Here is a 16,740-nt window from a genome sequence, read left to right as displayed (position 1 = left end):
GATTTTGTTTGCTTGGAAGTAGAAAACAAACCTTTTCCATTTATTAGCATAGCAATGCCTGGTGGTAGGTTTTCTTGCCTGTTTAATGACTTCCATACACTCATTTGGAAGATTTAGATAGCCAAACTCTAAGACTTCAGGAGCCAGATTGCTAGGTTGAGCGATGCTGGATTCGGGTGCCTGATCTGTTGTTTGTGTTGTGTCAACAGATCTGGTCTGTTTGAAAGTTTGATGTGAGGCACTACAGAGAGGTCCAACAGTGTGGTGTACCACGGTTGGCGTGCCCACGTTGGCGCTATGAGTATTCGTTTGAGTTTGTTTTGACTCAGTTTGTTGACCAGATGAGGAATGAGTGGGAGAGGGGGAAAAGCCTAAGCAGATATCCCTGACCAATTGATCCATAGAGCATTGCCCTTGGACTGAGGGTGTGGGTACCTGGCCGCGAAGTTTTGGCATTTTGCATTTTGTTTTGTGGCAAACAGATCTATGTCTGGTGTTCCCCACTGGCGAAAGTATTTTTGTAGTACCTGGGGCTGTATTTCCCACTCGTGAGTTTGCTGGTGATCCTGACTGAGATTGTCCGCTAATTGATTGTGAATGCCTGGGACGTATTGCGCTATTAGGCAAATATTTTTGTGAATTGCCCAATGGCAAATTTTTTGTGCTAGGAGGCAAAGTTGTGATGTGTGTTCCCCCCGTTTGTTTACATAGTACATTGTTGTCATATTGTCTGTTTTGACAAGAATGTGTTTGTGAGCTAGAAGAGGTTGAAAAGCTTTTAGTGCTAGAAAGACTGCTAGCAGCTCTAAGTGATTTATGTGTAGCTGTTTTTGCTCGTTGTCCCACTGTCCTTGTATGCTGTGGTTGTTGAGGTTTGCTCCCCACCCAATCATTAATGCATCTGTTGTGAGAATGGCGTGAGGCACGGGGTCTTGAAAAGGCCGCCCTTTGTTTAAATTTACGGGGTTCCACCACTGAAGCGAAGAGTGTGTTTGGCGGTCTATCAACACTAGATCTTGGAGTTGACCCTGTGCCTGCGTCCATTGTTTTGCGAGGCACTGCAGTAAGGGCCGCATGTGTAGCCGCGCGTTTGGGACAATTGCAATGCATGATGCCATCATGCCTAGGAGTTTCATCACAAATCTGACTGTGTAATGCTGATTTGGTTGTATCTTTGGTACCACGGTGTGGAATGATTGTACCCTTTGTGGGCTTGGACTGGCAATCGCTTTTTGAGTGTTGAGTGTTTCTCCCAAGTATTGTTGTAGTTGGGATGGTTGCAAGTGTGATTTTTGGTATTTATTACGTACTGTGTGTGATTTTGACACTGCTGCTGAGTGTTGGCTTTTATTAGCCAATCGTCGAGGTACGGGAATACGTGCATGTGTTGTCTCCTTATATGGGCTGCTACTACTGCGAGGCATTTTGTAAATACTCTGGGGGCTGTTGTTATCCAGAAGGGCAATACTTTGAATTGGTAATGTTTTCCCTGTATGACAAACCTGAGGTATTTTCTGTGAGATGGATGGATGGGTATATGAAAATACGCTTCTTTTAAATCCAGTGTTGACATGTGTTCTCCGTGTTTTAGTAAGGGTACTACATCTTGTAGTGTCACCATGTGGAAATGTTCTGATTTGATGAATAGGTTGAGAGTCCTGAGATCTAAAATTGACCTTAGTGTTTTGTCCTTTTTGGGAATAAGGAAGTATAGGGAATAAACCTCTGTTCCTTTTTGTTGGTGAGGTATTAGTTCTATGGCTTGTTTTGTTAATAGTGCCTGCACTTGTTTGTAACATTTCTAGATGTTGCGCCGACAGTTTGTGTGCTCTTGGTGGAATATCTTAAGGAAAATGTGTGAATTCTATACAGTAACCATGTTGGATAATTGATAGGACCCATGTGTCCGTAGTTATGTCTGACCAATGTTTGTGGTAAAATCTCAGTCTTCCTCCCACAAGTGATGTGTATTGGGGGAGGCTGACGGGCAAGTCACTGTTTGTTATTAGTGGCCTGCTTAGTGGGCTGAAATTTCCCCCTTGACCTTGGGAATTGTCCCCTGAAGGACCTGAGAAACCCTCCTCTCTGATATTGGGATTGGTAGGTGGGTTTTGTTTGAGAGGTGGATGCCTCTGAAGGCTGTTGTCTGAAACCTCCCCTATATTGCGGTTTCCTGAATGTCCATCTATATTGGGACGAGTAGAGCGCGCCCATGGCTTTGGCCGTATCAGTGTCCTTCTTCATCTTCTCGATGGCTGTGTCCACCCATGGTCCAAACAGTTGTTGTTGATTGAATGGCATGTTGAGGACAGCCTGTTGAATCTCTGGTTTGAACCCTGAGGATCTCAGCCAAGCATGGTGTCTAATTGTCACTGCAGTGTTCACTGTTCTTACGGCAGTCTCAGCGGAATCTAATGCCGATCGTATCTGATTGTTCGATATTGCTTGTCCCTCCTCTACCACTTGCTGAGCCCGTTTTTGGTATTCCTTGGGGAGATGTTGGATGATATCGCTCATCTCGTCCCAATGAGCTCGGTCATAACGTGCGAGGAGGGCTTGAGAATTTGCAATGCGGCACTGATTGGCAGCCTGTGACGCTACCCTCTTTCCTGCTGCGTCGAACTTCCAACTCTCCTTATCTGGAGGTGGTGCATCTCCAGATGACTGTGAGTTGGCTCTTTTTCTTGCAGCTCCAACCACTACAGAGTCCGGGGGCAACTGTTGTGTAATGAACACTGGGTCCGACGGTGGTGGCTTGTACTTTTTTTCCACCCGCAGTGTGATGGCTCTCCCTTTCACAGGCTCTTGAAAAACTTGTTGGGCATGTTTAAGCATGCCTGGGAGCATAGGCAGGCTTTGGTAGGAAGCATGCGTGGAGGCCAAGGTATTAAAGAGAAAATCGTCCTCCAATGGCTCTGAGTGCATGCTTACATTATGGAATGCAGCAGCCCTGGCCAAGACTTGGGTGTATGAGGTGCTATCCTAAGGTGGAGAGGGTTTTGAAGGGTAGCACTCGGGGCTATTGTCCGACACAGGGGGATCGTAGAGGTCCCACGGGTCTGCATCGTCTTGCGACTGCACAGTGTGTGTGGGTGACTGTGCAGTGGGTGTGGCAGTAGGTGACACTGTCCTTTGTGGTGAGTGTGGAGGAGAAAGTTCTGGTGAAAAATGGCAAGTTGGCGATTTTTCCCTGGCCACTTTAGCTCTTGGCTGTTCAGTTTCTGATTGTTCCTGCAAAGCCAGTTTTCTTTTAAATTTCAGAGGAGGGACAGTTTGAATCTTCCTCGTATCCTAATGGATCTGGATCCTTGGCTGCGTTTGATCAAACTCCTCCAATTGAAGTTCCTCCTCAAATCTGTGCATCTGTTTTAGCTGCTTAGAGAGCCCATGTTCCTCGGTGTACGAGGCTTTTTTTGGCTCTGAAGACGGTTTTTTCGGCACCGAAGTGCCCATGCTGATGGAAGGCCTCGGCACTGAAAGGCTCATTCGAGGCTTTGTTGACTCGACAAGTCGGTGTCGAGATTTTTCGAGGATGGGTTCTCGGCTCGAGTCCGAAGACTTTGGCACGATTTTGGCCTTTTTCGGTGCCGAAGGTGTTGCTTGGTCACCGCTTTGTTTTTTATGGGTCGAGCCATGGCCTTCAGGCAGTGGTGTCCCTGAGGCCTTATGCTTCTTAGGCTGACTGTGGGCTTGGGTTGGGGCAGGCGTAGTCACATGTTGGCCTGCTGTAGGTGGTCGGTCTCCGTCGGAATCATCCGAGTCCAATCCTTTGATGGAGATAGCCATCTCCTGTTCTTCAACGTCGAGGTGCTCTGAACTTTTCGACGCCATTTGCATCCGCCTCGCCCTACGATCCCTCAAGGTCTTCTTCGATCGAAAGGACTTGCAGGCCTCGCGAGTATCTTCCCTGTGCTCTGGTGACAAACACAGATTACAGACCCGATGTTGGTCTGTATAGGGATACCTAGCGTGGCACTGTGGGCAGAAACGGAAAGGCGTCCGGTCCATTAGGCTTCGACGACTTCTATGGACGGGCCGACCAGGCCCCGGCTGGGAGCAGACGCCCCTAAGGGCCACCGAAGCAGTGTTTTTTCTGTGTTGATGTGTCAATACAAAATGGTTCCCGATCGCAAACAATACCGACGCTTTTCGAGGATTTTTTGTCATTTTCCGATTCGAATAACTGAACGAAGAGGAACACGTCCGAACCCGATGGCGGAAAGAAAACAATCTAAGATGGAGTCAATGCCCATGCGCAATGGAGCCAAAAGGGAGGAGTCACTCGGTCCCGTGACTCGAAAAGACTTCTTCGAGGAAAAACAACTTGTAACACTCCGAGCCCAACACTAGATGGCAGGAACAGTGCACAGCATGTGTATCTGCAGCTACACATGCCATCGAACATATATATCTACAAAGGCACACACTCACACACACACACACATACATGAAGGGACAGCTCTCCCTGTCCTGCTGCATCACTCTTGCTTCTGTCTTTTCCTTCCATTAGCTTTCCTCAATTTCACTGCTTTTTCCTTGCTTTTACCCGTTTTTTTGTGACTTTTCCTTGCTTTTCTCTATTTCTCACTGCTTTCTCTTTGCTTTTCCCTCCTTTTTGTGTGTCTTCTGCTTGCTTTTCACTCATTTTGACTTTCTCCTTGCTTTCCCCCCATTTTTGTGTGCCTTCTCCTTCCTTTATCCTCAATTTAACTGCTTTCTCCTTGCTTTTTCCCCCATTTTTTTGTCTGTTTTCTCCTTGCTTTTTGGGTTCTAACACATGCTGTCTTTTTGTCGGGGCACACCAGGGCTCCAGCTGTGACGACCAATCGTCCACACTAGATTTTGTTTGCTATACGTCTGCTGTTCTCGAGAGTCAGGCTAAGGATATCAACTTGATTTGTAGCCTTCAATTTCAATTTCTTTCACATTTATAGTGTTGTACTTTTTTTACATTTGCATTTTATGCATATATATACTTCATTAATTTGCTAATATTTAAATTTCCAAACAGATGAGGACACTCTGCATAGGCCTTGTGGAACCCCAAGAGTCCTGCTCTATAACACAGCTTCTTCACAGATGGAGTCAGGGCTGCTGCATGGGGTGTCCTGGCTGATTATTAACACTTACCAGCTAAATACATGAAGTACGACATGTCTATGACTGCAGTCTAGTGCTGGATTACATTACCAATCCCTCACACTTGAGAGAGTACCACTTCTGTGCGATCAGATACTGTTCATCCATTATTATATCTGCATTCCTGGGAGCACCTGTGTCTTAAAACCCCAACGTCCTCGAATACCAGGAGATACTTGTGCATGAAGGGCTTATGATGCACTGAATATCATGCCATGGAGTATTTGTCTCTTTAGTTTAAGGTCACCAGGATACAGGGACGCAATAATGTCTGAAGTCCCTATAGAGAATGGATGCCAAGTCGTCTTTTGGGTCAAGGGTGTAAAGGCCTAATTTAGGTATTGACGAAGAGGTTACTCACAATGGTGATGGATATCCCGTCCACCAAAACCTAAATCCTGTTGTTTGCTATGGGATTTAGATTTTGACGGACGGGATATCTGTCACCATTTGACGGAATAACCCGTCTTCCAATACCTAAATCAGGCCCTTACACCCTTGACCCGTCCGCCAATATCTAAATCAGGCTCTACGTGATGAAAACTCTAGATAGCACCAGGGTGTAAATATCATAAAGTCGTCAAGGTACTAGGGAACACTTGGGTCTATATTTTTTATTTCATTGGATGATTGCGACATCCAAGGCCACGGGCCCAGAGACCCTGTCACTTCTGAGCTTTCAAGGAGCCACTAGCTTCTTGCCATGTCCATGCCTTTGTCCTCACCTTGGGCTACTGTGCGAAAGAGCCACAGGTTCGGAGGTGGGGCAGGAGGTCTCTGATCTCATAATACTGCCCCATACCTTCACAGGGCCAGGCCATGCTTACCATACACCTCCAGCCTGTAGGACCTCTCCTGAGTGCCAGCCAGGTTGGTCGCACGGCAGGTGTATGAGCCGGAGTCAGACACCTGGACCTTGCTGAGCTCCAGGGCTCGCCCACCCTCTCTGTAAGCCATCTTTGGGCTCGAGACGATGGGGCGCAGATCCTTATACCAGGTGATGCTGGGAGAAGGGGAGCCACGGGCCTCGCACTGAAGCACCACCGCGCGACCCAACAGCACTGGTACCTCGGTTACTCCATCCGCTGCCCAGATAGTGGGTGGACCTGTAATGAAACAGAAAGAGGCAGAGAACAGGACATTTCTTAGTCCTCACAACACACACAGAAGGAAGAGATGAATGAGATGGAAGGAAGGAAGCTGAGGGTGGTGAGGGAGCTGCCTGAGGACAGACACAACGTGCTGATGCCATTAATCAGAGTGAAAAATATAAGGATGAGGCAAAAAGCTAAAATCTACAGGACAAGTGAGCAGCGTTTGCCATAGGCCAGTGCCCTTAAAAGGCTGATGGGACAGGGGAAGGGGCCATCTTGGGTCAGACTGATGTCTCTGGGAGTAATCAGGGGAGGGACAGATTCAATCACATCTCAGGCGACGTCAACTGAACCCAACTTTTCTGTCACATTAAAATGCATACTAGCCAGGTCCGGTGGCTCCGCAACTAATAACTCCACTGAAGGAATTCATGTTAGATCCAGTGGTCAGAGGGGTCTTCCTAGACCTTCGCCCCTCCTTAAGGTTGATAAAATGAGTTCTGTTGACCAGGGTACTAATAACCTTCTGTCATCTGTCAAAGGCGCCAAGAGACACCTTCAGTGGTGAATGCGCGCTCAAAAAATACGCATGTTGTGTTATTTCTGTTAAACAAGCCATTGAATGGTTCAGGAGTTCATAAGCGTTTTTCAGTGCAGCACGTTTGCGTGAACTGTACATTGTTGAATTTTGGGGCCTAGGCTCGAGCATATGAAAACGAGGATTTAATTAGCAGGTTTTGCAGGTGCACAAGGAATTCCAGTCTAAATGGTGTCGGTGGCTGTTATTCTAGGCCAGGGTTCTGCAAAGACGGTCCTGGAGAGCCTGGTCCATGCCAGATTTTTAGCATATCCACATTTAGAAAAAAGATGTTTCAGAAATCTACAGTTTTCTAAATGTGGATGTGCTAAAAATCTGGCATGGAGCAGGCTCTCCAGAACCGACTTTGCAGAACCCTGTTCTAGGCATGTAGCTGAGCCCCGGGGAGTATGGGAAATGTAGTTCAATGAAAGGGACTTACTGTGAATGTTTAGCCGGAAGTCCTTGCCCTGCTGGCCGGCGTGATTGAAAGCCAGACACCGATAGGTCCCTTGGTCTCCTGATTGGGTGTGACGGATACTTAGCAGCTGGCCATCCTCAGAGACCTCCAGGCGGGTGTCCTCAAGAGACAGGGGCCTAACAAAGAGACATCAGAACAACATTTAGCAAACTAAGAAATACCCTGCTTGAATGTGAGATCTAAGGAAGAGACGCTCAGTAACAAACTGTAAGGAAATGCCTCCTTGGCATAGTTACCCCCTAACTTTTTGCCTTTGCTGATGCTAAGTTATGATTTGAAAGTGTGCTGGGACCCTGCTAACCAGGCCACAGCACCAGTATTCTTTCTCTAAACTGTACCTTTGTCTCCACAATTGGCACAACCCTGGCACTCAGGTAAGCCCCTTGTAACTGGTACCCCTGGTACCAAGGTCCCTGATGCCAGGGAAGGTCTCTAAGGGCTGCAGCATGTCTTATGCCACCCTGGGGACCCCTCACTCAGCACATGCCCACACTGTGTTTGCTGGTGGGGAGAAAATGACTAAGTCGACATGGCACTCCCCTCAGAGTGCCATGCCAACTTCACACTGCCTGTGGCATAGGTAAGTCACCCCTCTAGCAGGCCTTACAGCCCTAAGGCAGGGTGCACTATACCACAGGTGAGGGCATATGTGTATGAGCACTATGCCCCTACAGTGTCTAAGCAAAACCTTAGACATTGTAAGTGCAGGGTAGCCATAAGAGTATATGGTCTGTGAGTTTGTCAAACACGAACTCCACAGCTCCATAATGGCTACACTGAAAACTGGGAAGTTTGTTATCAAACTTCTCAGCACAATAAATGCACACTGATGCCAGTGTGCAATTTATTGTAACATACACCCAGAGGGCATCTTAGAGATGCCCCCTGAATACCTACCCGACTTCTAGTGTAGGGTGACCAGTTTCTGCCAGCCTGCCACACACCAGACATGTTGCTGGCCACATGGGGAGAATGCCTTTGTCACTCTGTGGCCAGGAACAAAGCCTGTACTGGGTGGAGGCGCTTCTCACCTCCCCCTGCAGGAACTGTAACACCTGGCGGTGAGCCTCAAGGGCTCGCCCCTTTTGTTCCAGTGCCCCAGGGCATCCCAGCTAGTGGAGATGCCCGCCCCTCCGGCCACTGCCCCCACTTTTGGCAGCAAGGCTGGAGGAGATAATGAGAAAAACAAAGGGGGAGTCACCCACCGGTCAGGACAGCCCCTAAGGTGTCCTGAGCTGAGGTGACCCCTGCCTTAAGAAATCCTCCATCTTAAGTTTGGAGGATTCCCCCAATAGGATTAGGGATGTGCCCCCCTCCCCACCGGAAGGAGGCACAAAGTGGGTGTAGCCACACTCAAGGCCCTCAAGGCCATTGGCTACTGCCCTCCCAGACCTAAACACACCACTAAATTCAGTATTTAGGGGCTCCCCAGATCCCAGGAAAGGAGATTCCTGCAACCTGAAGAAACAAGAAGGACTGCTGACCTACAAACCTGCAGAGAAGGAGGAAGTCGACAACTGCTTTGGCCCCAGCTCTGCCGGCCTGTCTCCAACTTCGAAAACCTGCTCCAGCGATGCATCCGACAGGGACCAGCGACCTCTGAAGCCTCAGAGGACCGCCCTGGACTAAAGGACCAAGAAACTCCCGTGAACAGTGGCCCTGTTCAAAACCAGCTACTTCTTTGCAACAAAGAAGCAACTTTCCAAGACTGCACGTTTCCGGCCGGAAGCGTGAGACTTCACACTCTGCACCCGATGCCCCTGGCTCGAGATCCAGAGAACAAACACCTCACGGAGGACTCCCCGGCGACTGCGAGCCCGTGAGTAGCCAGAGCCGACCCCCCTAGGCCCCCACAGCGACGCCTGCAGAGAGAATCCAGAGGCTCCCCCTGACCGCGACTGCCTGTTACAAGGGACCCGACGCCTGGAACCAACACTGCACCCGCAGCCCCCAGGACCTGAAGAAACTGAACTTTGACGCAGGAGTGACCCCCAGGCAACCCTCTGCCTAGCCCAGGTGGTGGCTGCCCCAAGGAGCCCCCCCTGTGCCTGCCTGCACCGCTAGAGTGACCCCTGGGTCCCTCCATTGTTTCCTACCTGAAACCCGACGCCTGCTTTGCACACTGCACCCGGCCGCCCCTGTGCCGCTGAGGGTGTGTTTTGTGTGCCTACTTGTGTCCCCCCCAGTGCTCTACAAAACCCCCCTGGTCTGCCCCCCGAGGACGCAGGTACTTACCTGCTGGCAGACTGGAACCGGAGCACCCCCTGTTCTCCATAGGCACCTATGTGTTTTGGGCACCTCTTTGACCTCTGCACCTGACCGGATCTGAGCTGCTGGTGTGATAACTTTGGGGTTGCCTTGAACCCCCAGCGGTGGGCTGCCTATGCCCCAGAACTGAGACTTGTAAGTGTTTTACTTACCCACTAATCTAACCTTTACTTACCTCCCCCAGGAACTGTTGATTTTTGCAGTTCCTAAAGTATCTAAGTGAAGTACCTTACATTTAAAGTGTTTGATGTAAATCTTGAACCTGCGGTTCTTAAAATAAACTAAGAAAATATATTTTTCAATATAAAAACCTATTGGCCTGTGTAAGGAAATGCCTCCTTGGCATGGTTGCCCCCTGACTTTTTGCCTTTGCTGATGCTATGTTTACAATTGAAAGTGTGCTGAGGCCTGCTAACCAGGCCCCAGCACCAGTGTTCTTTCCCTAACCTGTACTTTTGTATCCACAATTGGCAGACCCTGGCATCCAGATAAGTCCCTTGTAACTGGTACTTCTAGTACCAAGGGCCCTGATGCCAAGGAAGGTCTCTAAGGGCTGCAGCATGTCTTATGCCACCCTGGAGACCTCTCACTCAGCACAGACACACTGCTACCAGCTTGTGTGTGCTAGTGAGGACAAAACGAGTAAGTCGACATGGCACTCCCCTCAGGGTGCCATGCCAGCCTCTCACTGCCTATGCAGTATAGGTAAGATACCCCTCTAGCAGGCCTTACAGCCCTAAGGCAGGGTGCACTATACCATAGGTGAGGGTACCAGTGCATGAGCATGGTACCCCTACAGTGTCTAAACAAAACCTTAGACATTGTAAGTGCAGGGTAGCCATAAGAGTATATGGTCTGGGAGTCTGTCAAACACGAACTCCACAGCACCATAATGGCTACACTGAAAACTGGGAAGTTTGGTATCAAACTTCTCAGCACAATAAATGCACACTGATGCCAGTGTACATTTTATTGTAAAATACACCACAGAGGGCACCTTAGAGGTGCCCCCTGAAACTTAACCGACTATCTGTGTAGGCTGACTAGTTTTAGCAGCCTGCCACGAACCGAGACATGTTGCTGGCCCCATGGGGAGAGTGCCTTTGTCACTCTGAGGCCAGTAACAAAGCCTGCACTGGGTGGAGATGCTAACACCTCCCCCAGGCAGGAATTGTCACACCTGGCGGTGAGCCTCAAAGGCTCACCTCCTTTGTGCCAACCCAGCAGGACACTCCAGCTAGTGGAGTTGCCCGCCCCCTCCGGCCAGGCCCCACTTTTGGCGGCAAGGCCGGAGAAAATAATGAGAAAAACAAGGAGGAGTCACTGGCCAGTCAGGACAGCCCCTAAGGTGTCCTGAGCTGAAGTGACTCTAACTTTTAGAAATCCTCCATCTTGCAGATGGAGGATTCCCCCAATAGGGTTAGGATTGTGACCCCCTCCCCTTGGGAGGAGGCACAAAGAGGGTGTACCCACCCTCAGGGCTAGTAGCCATTGGCTACTAACCCCCCAGACCTAAACACGCCCTTAAATTTAGTATTTAAGGGCTACCCTGAACCCTAGAAAAGGAGATTCCTGCAACTACAAGAAGAAGGACTGCCCAGCTGAAAACCCCTGCAGCGGAAGACCAGAAGACGACAACTGCCTTGGCTCCAGAAACTCACCGGCCTGTCTCCTGCCTTCCAAAGATCCTGCTCCACGACGCCTTCCAAAGGGACCAGCGACCTCGACCTCCTCTGAGGACTGCCCCTGCTTCGAAAAGACAAGAAACTCCCGAGGACAGCGGACCTGCTCCAAGAAAAGCTGCAACTTTGTTTCCAGCAGCTTTAAAGAACCCTGCAAGCTCCCCGCAAGAAGCGTGAGACTTGCAACACTGCACCCGGCGACCCCGACTCGGCTGGTGGCGATCCAACACCTCAGGAGGGACCCCAGGACTACTCTGATACTGTGAGTACCAAAACCTGTCCCCCCTGAGCCCCCACAGCGCCGCCTGCAGAGGGAATCCCGAGGCTTCCCCTGACCGCGACTCTTTGAACCTAAAGTCCCGACGCCTGGGAGAGACCCTGCACCCGCAGCCCCCAGGACCTGAATGACCGGACTTTCACTGGAGAAGTGACCCCCAGGAGTCCCTCTCCCTTAACCAAGTGGAGGTTTCCCCGAGGAATCCCCCCCTTGCCTGCCTGCAGCGCTGAAGAGATCCCGAGATCTCTCATAGACTAACATTGCGAACCCGACGCCAGTTCCTACACTGCACCCGGCCGCCCCCGCGCTGCTGAGGGTGAAATTTCTGTGTGGACTTGTGTCCCCCCCGGTGCCCTACAAAACCCCCCTGGTCTGCCCTCCGAAGACGCGGGTACTTATCTGCAAGCAGACCGGAACCGGGGCACCCCCTTCTCTCCATTCTAGCCTATGTGTTTTGGGCACCACTTTGAACTCTGCACCTGACCGGCCCTGAGCTGCTGGTGTGGTGACTTTGGGGTTGCTCTGAACCCCCAACGGTGGGCTACCTTGGACCAAGAACTAAGCCCTGTAAGTGTCTTACTTACCTGGTTAACCTAACAAATACTTACCTCCCCTAGGAACTTTGAAAATTGCACTGTGTCCACTTTTAAAACAGCTATTTGTGAATAACTTGAAAAGTATACATGCAATTTTGATGATTTGAAGTTCCTAAAGTACTTACCTGCAATACCTTTCGAATGAGATATTACATGTAGAATTTGAACCTGTGGTTCTTAAAATAAACTAAGAAAAGATATTTTTCTATACAAAAACCTATTGGCTGGATTTGTCTCTGAGTGTGTGTACCTCATTTATTGTCTATGTGTATGTACAACAAATGCTTAACACTACTCCTTGGATAAGCCTACTGCTCGACCACACTACCACAAAATAGAGCATTAGTATTATCTATCTTTACCACTATTTTACCTCTAAGGGGAACCCTTGGACTCTGTGCATGCTATTCCTTACTTTGAAATAGCACATACAGAGCCAACTTCCTACATTGGTGGATCAGCGGTGGGGTACAAGACTTTGCATTTGCTGGACTACTCAGCCAATACCTGATCACACGACAAATTCCAAAATTGTCATTAGAAATTGATTTTTGCAATTTGAAAAGTTTTCTAAATTCTTAAAAGTCCTGCTAGGGCCTTGTGTGTTAAGTCCCTGTTTAGCATTTCTTTTAGAGTTTAAAAGTTTGTAAAAGTTTGAATTAGATTCTAGAACCAGTTGTAGATTCTTAAAAAGTATTCCAACTTTTAGAAGCAAAATGTCTAGCACAGATGTGACTGTGGTGGAACTCGACACCACACCTTACCTCCATCTTAAGATGAGGGAGCTAAGGTCACTCTGTAAAATAAAGAAAATAACAATGGGCCCCAAACCTACCAAAATACAGCTCCAGGAGCTTTTGGCAGAGTTTGAAAAGGCCAACCCCTCTGAGGGTGGCAACTCAGAGGAAGAGGATAGTGACTTGGAGGACAATTCCCCCCTACCAGTCCTATCTAAGGAGAACAGGGTCCCTCAAACCCTGACTCCAAAAATAATAGTCAGAGATGCTGGTTCCCTCACAGGAGAGACTAACACCTCTGAAATCACTGAGGATAGCCCCAGTGAAGAGGACATCCAGTTAGCCAGGATGGCCAAAAGGTTGGCTTTGGAAAGACAGATCCTAGCCATAGAGAGGGAAAGACAAGAGATGGGCCTAGGACCCATCAATGGTGGCAGCAACATAAATAGGGTCAGAGATTCTCCTGACATGTTGAAAATCCCTAAAGGGATTGTAACTAAATATGAAGATGGTGATGACATCACCAAATGGTTCACAGCTTTTGAGAGGGCTTGTGTAACCAGAAAAGTGAACAGATCTCACTGGGGTGCTCTCCTTTGGGAAATGTTCACAGGAAAGTGTAGGGATAGACTCCTCACACTCTCTGGACCAGATGCAGAATCTTATGACCTCATGAAGGGTACCCTGATTGAGGGCTTTGGATTCTCCACTGAGGAGTATAGGATTAGATTCAGGGGGGCTCAAAAATCCTCGAGCCAGACCTGGGTTGACTTTGTAGACTACTCAGTGAAAACACTAGATGGTTGGATTCAAGGCAGTGGTGTAAGTAATTATGATGGGCTGTACAATTTATTTGTGAAAGAACACCTGTTAAGTAATTGTTTCAATGATAAACTGCATCAGCATCTGGTAGACCTAGGACCAATTTCTCCCCAAGAATTGGGAAAGAAGGCGGACCATTGGGTCAAGACAAGGGTGTCCAAGACTTCAACAGGGGGTGACCAAAAGAAAGGGGTCACAAAGACTCCCCAGGGGAAGGGTGATGAGACAACCAAAACTAAAAATAGTAAAGAGTCTTCTACAGGCCCCCAAAAACCTGCACAGGAGGGTGGGTGTAAGGAAATGCCTCCTTGGCATGGTTGCCCCCTGACTTTTTGCCTTTGCTGATGCTATGTTTACAATTGAAAGTGTGCTGAGGCCTGCTAACCAGGCCCCAGCACCAGTGTTCTTTCCCTAACCTGTACTTTTGTATCCACAATTGGCAGACCCTGGCATCCAGATAAGTCCCTTGTAACTGGTACTTCTAGTACCAAGGGCCCTGATGCCAAGGAAGGTCTCTAAGGGATGCAGCATGTCTTATGCCACCCTGGAGACCTCTCACTCAGCACAGACACACTGCTTGCCAGCTTGTGTGTGCTAGTGAGGACCAAACGAGTAAGTCGACATGGCACTCCCCTCAGGGTGCCATGCCAGCCTCTCACTGCCTATGCAGTATAGGTAAGACACCCCTCTAGCAGGCCTTACAGCCCTAAGGCAGGGTGCACTATACCATAGGTGAGGGTACCAGTGCATGAGCATGGTACCCCTACAGTGTCTAAACAAAACCTTAGACATTGTAAGTGCAGGGTAGCCATAAGAGTATATGGTCTGGGAGTCTGTCAAACACGAACTCCACAGCACCATAATGGCTACACTGAAAACTGGGAAGTTTGGTATCAAACTTCTCAGCACAATAAATGCACACTGATGCCAGTGTACATTTTATTGTAAAATACACCACAGAGGGCACCTTAGAGGTGCCCCCTGAAACTTAACCGACTGTCTGTGTAGGCTGACTAGTTCCAGCAGCCTGCCACACCAGAGACATGTTGCTGGCCCCATGGGGAGAGTGCCTTTGTCACTCTGAGGCCAGTAACAAAGCCTGCACTGGGTGGAGATGCTAACACCTCCCCCAGGCAGGAGCTGTGACACCTGGCGGTGAGCCTCAAAGGCTCACCCCTTTGTCACAGCCCAGCAGGGCACTCCAGCTTAGTGGAGTTGCCCGCCCCCTCCGGCCACGGCCCCCACTTTTGGCGGCAAGGCTGGAGGGAACAAAGAAAGCAACAAGGAGGAGTCACTGGCCAGTCAGGACAGCCCCTAAGGTGTCCTGAGCTGAGGTGACTCTGACTTTTAGAAATCCTCCATCTTGCAGATGGAGGATTCCCCCAATAGGGTTAGGATTGTGACCCCCTCCCCTTGGGAGGAGGCACAAAGAGGGTGTACCCACCCTCAGGGCTAGTAGCCATTGGCTACTAACCCCCCAGACCTAAACACGCCCTTAAATTTAGTATTTAAGGGCTACCCTGAACCCTAGAAAATTAGATTCCTGCAACTACAAGAAGAAGGACTGCCTAGCTGAAAAACCCCTGCAGAGGAAGACCAGAAGACGACAACTGCCTTGGCTCCAGAAACTCACCGGCCTGTCTCCTGCCTTCCAAAGATCCTGCTCCAGCGACGCCTTCCAAAGGGACCAGCGACCTCGACATCCTCTGAGGACTGCCCCTGCTTCGAAAAGACAAGAAACTCCCGAGGACAGCGGACCTGCTCCAAGAAAGGCTGCAACTTTGTTTCCAGCAGCTTTAAAGAACCCTGCAAGCTCCCCGCAAAAGGCGTGAGACTTGCAACACTGCACCCGGCGACCCCGACTCGGCTGGTGGCGATCCAACACCTCAGGAGGGACCCCAGGACTACTCTAAGACTGTGAGTACAAAAACCTGTCCCCCCTGAGCCCCCACAGCGCCGCCTGCAGAGGGAATCCCGAGGCTTCCCCTGACCGCGACTCTTTGAATCCTAAGTCCCGACACCTGGGAGAGACCCTGCACCCGCAGCCCCCAGGACCTGAAGGACCGGACTTTCACTGGAGGAGTGACCCCCAGGAGTCCCTCTCCCTTGCCCAAGTGGAGGTTTCCCCGAGGAACCCCCCCCTTGCCTGCCTGCAGCGCTGAAGAGATCCCTAGATCTCCCATTGACTTCCATTACAAACCCGACGCTTGTTTCTACACTGCACCCGGCCGCCCCCGCGCTGCTGAGGGTGAAATTTCTGTGTGGACTTGTGTCCCCCCCGGTGCCCTACAAAACCCCCCTGGTCTGCCCTCCGAAGACGCGGGTACTTACCTGCAAGCAGACCGGAATCGGGGCACCCCCTTCTCTCCATTCTAGCCTATGTGTTTTGGGCACCACTTTGAACTCTGCACCTGACCGGCCCTGAGCTGCTGGTGTGGTGACTTTGGGGTTGCTCTGAACCCCCAACGGTGGGCTACCTTGGACCAAGAACTGAACCCTGTAAGTGTCTTACTTACCTGGTAAAACTAACAAATACTTACCTCCCCTAGGAACTGTGAAAATTGCACTAAGTGTCCACTTTTAAAACAGCTATTTGTCAATAACTTGAAAAGTATACATGCAATTTTGATGATTTGAAGTTTCTAAAGTACTTACCTGCAATACCTTTCGAATGAGCTATTACATGTAGAATTTGAACCTGTGGTTCTTAAAATAAACTAAGAAAAGATATTTTTCTATATAAAAACCTATTGGCTGGATTTGTCTCTGAGTGTGTGTACCTCATTTATTGTCTATGTGTATGTACAACAAATGCTTAACACTACTCCTTGGATAAGCCTACTGCTCGACCACACTACCACAAAATAGAGCATTAGTATTATCTATTTTTACCACTATTTTACCTCTAAGGGGAACCCTTGGACTCTGTGCATGCTATTCCTTACTTTGAAATAGCACATACAGAGCCAACTTCCTACATTGGTGGATCAGCGGTGGGGTACAAGACTTTGCATTTGCTGGACTACTCAGCCAATACCTGATCACACGACAAATTCCAAAATTGTCA

General features: G+C 49.3%; 1 protein-coding gene across 2 annotated transcripts in view; it reads right to left on the bottom strand.

Annotated features, from left to right (window-relative positions):
• HMCN2 (hemicentin 2) overlaps nt 1–16,740 on the bottom strand; it is an 816,728-nt gene that overhangs the window by 341,873 nt on the left and 458,115 nt on the right. For both annotated transcript variants that reach the window (XM_069237054.1, XM_069237056.1), the window contains exons 30-31: nt 7,253–7,407; nt 5,967–6,245 (exon numbers count right to left, since the gene is read on the bottom strand). In XM_069237054.1, coding sequence (XP_069093155.1) covers nt 5,967–6,245; nt 7,253–7,407 — 434 coding nt within the window. The remainder of the gene's footprint in view (nt 1–5,966; nt 6,246–7,252; nt 7,408–16,740) is intronic.

The sequence above is a fragment of the Pleurodeles waltl genome, chromosome 6, assembly GCF_031143425.1.
Source record: "Pleurodeles waltl isolate 20211129_DDA chromosome 6, aPleWal1.hap1.20221129, whole genome shotgun sequence".
NCBI lineage: Eukaryota > Metazoa > Chordata > Amphibia > Caudata > Salamandridae > Pleurodeles > Pleurodeles waltl.
Note: the sequence above shows the minus strand (reverse complement) of the source record. Positions and strands in the feature narration are given on the sequence as shown.